This window comes from Vigna unguiculata, chromosome 6, assembly GCF_004118075.2.
Source record: "Vigna unguiculata cultivar IT97K-499-35 chromosome 6, ASM411807v1, whole genome shotgun sequence".
Lineage (NCBI taxonomy): Eukaryota > Viridiplantae > Streptophyta > Magnoliopsida > Fabales > Fabaceae > Vigna > Vigna unguiculata.
The window spans coordinates 14,751,840-14,755,031 of record NC_040284.1 but is presented as its reverse complement, the minus strand read 5'-3'; the positions used below and the strand labels follow the sequence as shown (position 1 = coordinate 14,755,031).

At 35.4% G+C, this 3,192-nt stretch overlaps 1 protein-coding gene across 1 annotated transcript; it reads left to right on the top strand.

Annotated features, from left to right (window-relative positions):
* The first annotated feature begins 1,018 nt into the window (after positions 1 to 1,018).
* On the top strand, positions 1,019 to 2,772 carry LOC114186895. Its single transcript, XM_028074965.1, has one exon. It carries the CDS (start codon positions 1,156 to 1,158, stop codon positions 2,362 to 2,364), a length of 1,209 nt encoding a protein of 402 aa, XP_027930766.1. The 5' UTR covers positions 1,019 to 1,155; the 3' UTR covers positions 2,365 to 2,772.
* The last annotated feature ends 420 nt before the right edge of the window (positions 2,773 to 3,192 follow it).

Sequence of the window (3,192 nt, the reverse complement as noted above, 5' to 3'; positions counted from 1 at the left end):
CTTGATAGGTAGAACTTCTCCATAAAAAACCCAATGAACCATGAAATAAAATCAAATAAGGAAACAAAACTTAGAAAACCTAAAAAAAATCAAGCTTACCAGGAAGAACAAAACCTATATGTGCAGGTGTTTATTTGAATTGCTACAACATTTCACTTGAAATCACCAACAACATTTTACCAAAAAAAAAAATCATCTTACAAAAATTCTAATCAACAAAAAAAATATTTACTTCATCATCCCCTCCGTCAACAACGATTACAAAAGTTTAGAAAAAGGAACAAATGAGAAGCATTTGAAGCATAAAATAAAAGACTAAAAATTGAATCTTTTTTTAATTTCCTTTTACAAACCACCTTAAATCCTTACCTCCAAGCCTTGTTTCTCCAAACCTGAGAAATTCAAAACCAAAAATTCCAAAAAAATTAACACAAAAATTTAAACGGTCGAATCTGGGTAAAAAACAAAAGACCAAACTTGAAAAATTCAAAACCAAAAGTTCCCAATAAATTAACCTAAAAATTTCAATGGTTGAATGGGGAAAAACAAAAGTGAAAACAACTAGCAACAATTTGTAACAGTTGAATAATTATTTTCTCAGAACCAATAAATGGAGGAGTGGGAATGGGGTTTATGAGGAAGGAGAAGACGTTAGATTTGAATCTCTCCTAAACCAGAATTCCAAAAGATGGATCTTTAACTGAGCGGGAAGAATTAAAAGAATCAAAAAAATAGAATGACAAAAAAAACCAAAAAATTGAAGAGGTGTAGAAAAATTAGATATGGGTGTAAGAGTCTTTTCTGGAAATGTTTATTTTCATGTATAGGATCATACCACATTGAAATGAAAAAGAATTAAAAAAATGATTTATTTTCTTGACATTTTCTTTTTCTTATAAATTCAAAGTATTTTTCCGTTGAGAAGCAAAAATATTTAAAATTTTGAGTTTGAATTTTAATTATTTATTTAATATATAAAAATCATATTTTCTATTTACCATCTTGAACATCCAAATGAGAATCCCTAATCACCATAAAGGTCGACCCTTCTTACCACATCTGAATAACAACGGATTCTCCGAAACCCAGTTGTTCTTCTTTGTGCTCGCGGTGTCTTGGCCAAATCTCACTGCATTGAAATTTCTCGGTAAGTAAATGGTGCCCAATTTTTTCATTTCAAGATTAGTTGCATCATCATTCACTGGCTACAAGGGTAGCCATCTTCTATTGGGTTCTCTGCTTCCTTGCAAACACACTGCTTCACTTGTTTTCTTCAATTATTTCACTTCAAGCACTTCCTCTGATTCTAAATCAGATGGAAAGCAACACAGAGGTTCCACCTTTACTGTGTCTTACCTCATCAACTCATGTGGGTTGTCCCAAACTCTGGCTAGGGAACTCTCCAACAGGGTCAATTTGAAAACCCCAGATGGCCCAAATGCTGTCATTGATATCCTCAGCAACTATGGGTTCTCAAAATCCCAGCTTGCAAAGCTTGTGGTGAGACATCCTTCCGTGCTATTTGCAAAAGTAGAGGATACCCTTTTGCCTAAACTCGAGTTCTTTCGTTCTATTGGGCTGTCCAACACTGACATACCTAAGATCCTGATTGCCAACCATGGTATCTTGAAGAGGCACTTGGAAAACTGCATCATCCCTCGCTATGAGATCCTAAAGAGTGTAGTTCATGCTGATCGGGAAGTTGTTAGAACTATTAAAAATGCCCCACTTGGTTTTGTGTATGGTGACTTAATGAATAGGTTGGTTCCAAACATTGACATTTTGAGGGAATATGGTGTGCCTCAGGCTTCCATCAGTCACCTGGTGACTAATTCTCTGTCTGCAGCATATGTGGAGCATTCGAGGTTTGTGGAAGCTATCAAGAGAGCTAAGGAAATTGGATTTAGTCCTTTGAAAATGGACTTTGTTGTTGCTATTCACGTGCTTGTAACTATGAGGAAAGAAGTGTGGGAGTCAAGGTTTCAGGTTTATGAAAAGTGGGGCTGGAACCGGGATATGGCTCTTCGAGCATTTAGGAAGTTTCCCAGTTTCATGAAGTTTTCAGGGGAGACATTTTCCAGAAAGATGAGTTTCCTTGTGAAGGATATGGGTTGGCCATCAGAAGCTATTGCTGAATATCCTCTTGTTGTAGCCTACAGCTTGGAGAAGAGGATTATTCCTAGATTCTCTGTAATTAAAATCTTGAAATCAAAAGGTCTTCTTGAGAAAAACGTGCACTTTAGTTCCATTATTTGCACAACTGAGGAAAAGTTCTTGGAGAAATTTGTCGTCAATTTTCAGGATGCTTTGCCCCTCTTACCAGACCTCTACAGAGGTTTCCTCAATCAATCTAATGTAGTGTAGCCTTTGGTTGTTTTTATAGCTATGATTCTTTCTTGCTTCCAGCCTTTTGTGTTCAATCCTAAATTAGATCTTTAGTTTTTCTTGTTTTCACATTTTGTGCCATTTGAGTTCTATTGTTCTTGGGTGGAGGGCTTCTGCTCAAATTTTGATACTGATTGTATAAACAGGTGGATAAATCCCTTTAGTGGTGATTTCCACTTTCAGTAGCTTGGTTTATTAATCTCCATTTCCGATGTGTGTTATTTCCATCCATTATAAACGAAGATGAGGTGTTATAGGCATGAGCATGTCTATATTTTTTCTACCATAAACTATAGAATGTGTTGGTGGAAGCCCCTGTTGTCTGTTAGAGCATGCAGAAGGGGTCAATAACTAAAGTTGAATCAAATTACAGTTAGTTGTGCTTGAATTACCATGTTGTAAAGATGTCTTACAATTTCATAATCTTCCTCTACTTGTGTATGTCACCACTATAGTGCACACTGTTATGTCATGGATTGGATACATTTAGCATTGAACTTTTTTCCAGCTACTGATTCTGTTTATATTTTACACATCTTAAGAGAGTAACCAGAAATCAGAGGAAGGTTACCTTCACTATGTTTGTAATCAAATTCTATTTAATGTTTCAATGTTTCTTGAGTGAAGATATCTAAGCACAATGTGCTGAGAGATTAAGTAGTATTGACTGTTATTTGTGAAAATTGGGATTTCTTTTATTTCTCTCTTGTTGAACCAGGCCATTAAGGTTGCACTTAATTTCCCTGAGATATTTGAAACTGCATTCAAAGCATTATGGACTTGGATACTGTGCTATTTGAACTTATT

What these genes read in the sequence shown, in the direction of transcription:
- LOC114186895 (XM_028074965.1), top strand. Translation starts at nt 1,156, where the DNA reads ATGGTGCCCAATTTTTTCATTTCAAGATTAGTTGCATCATCATTCACT.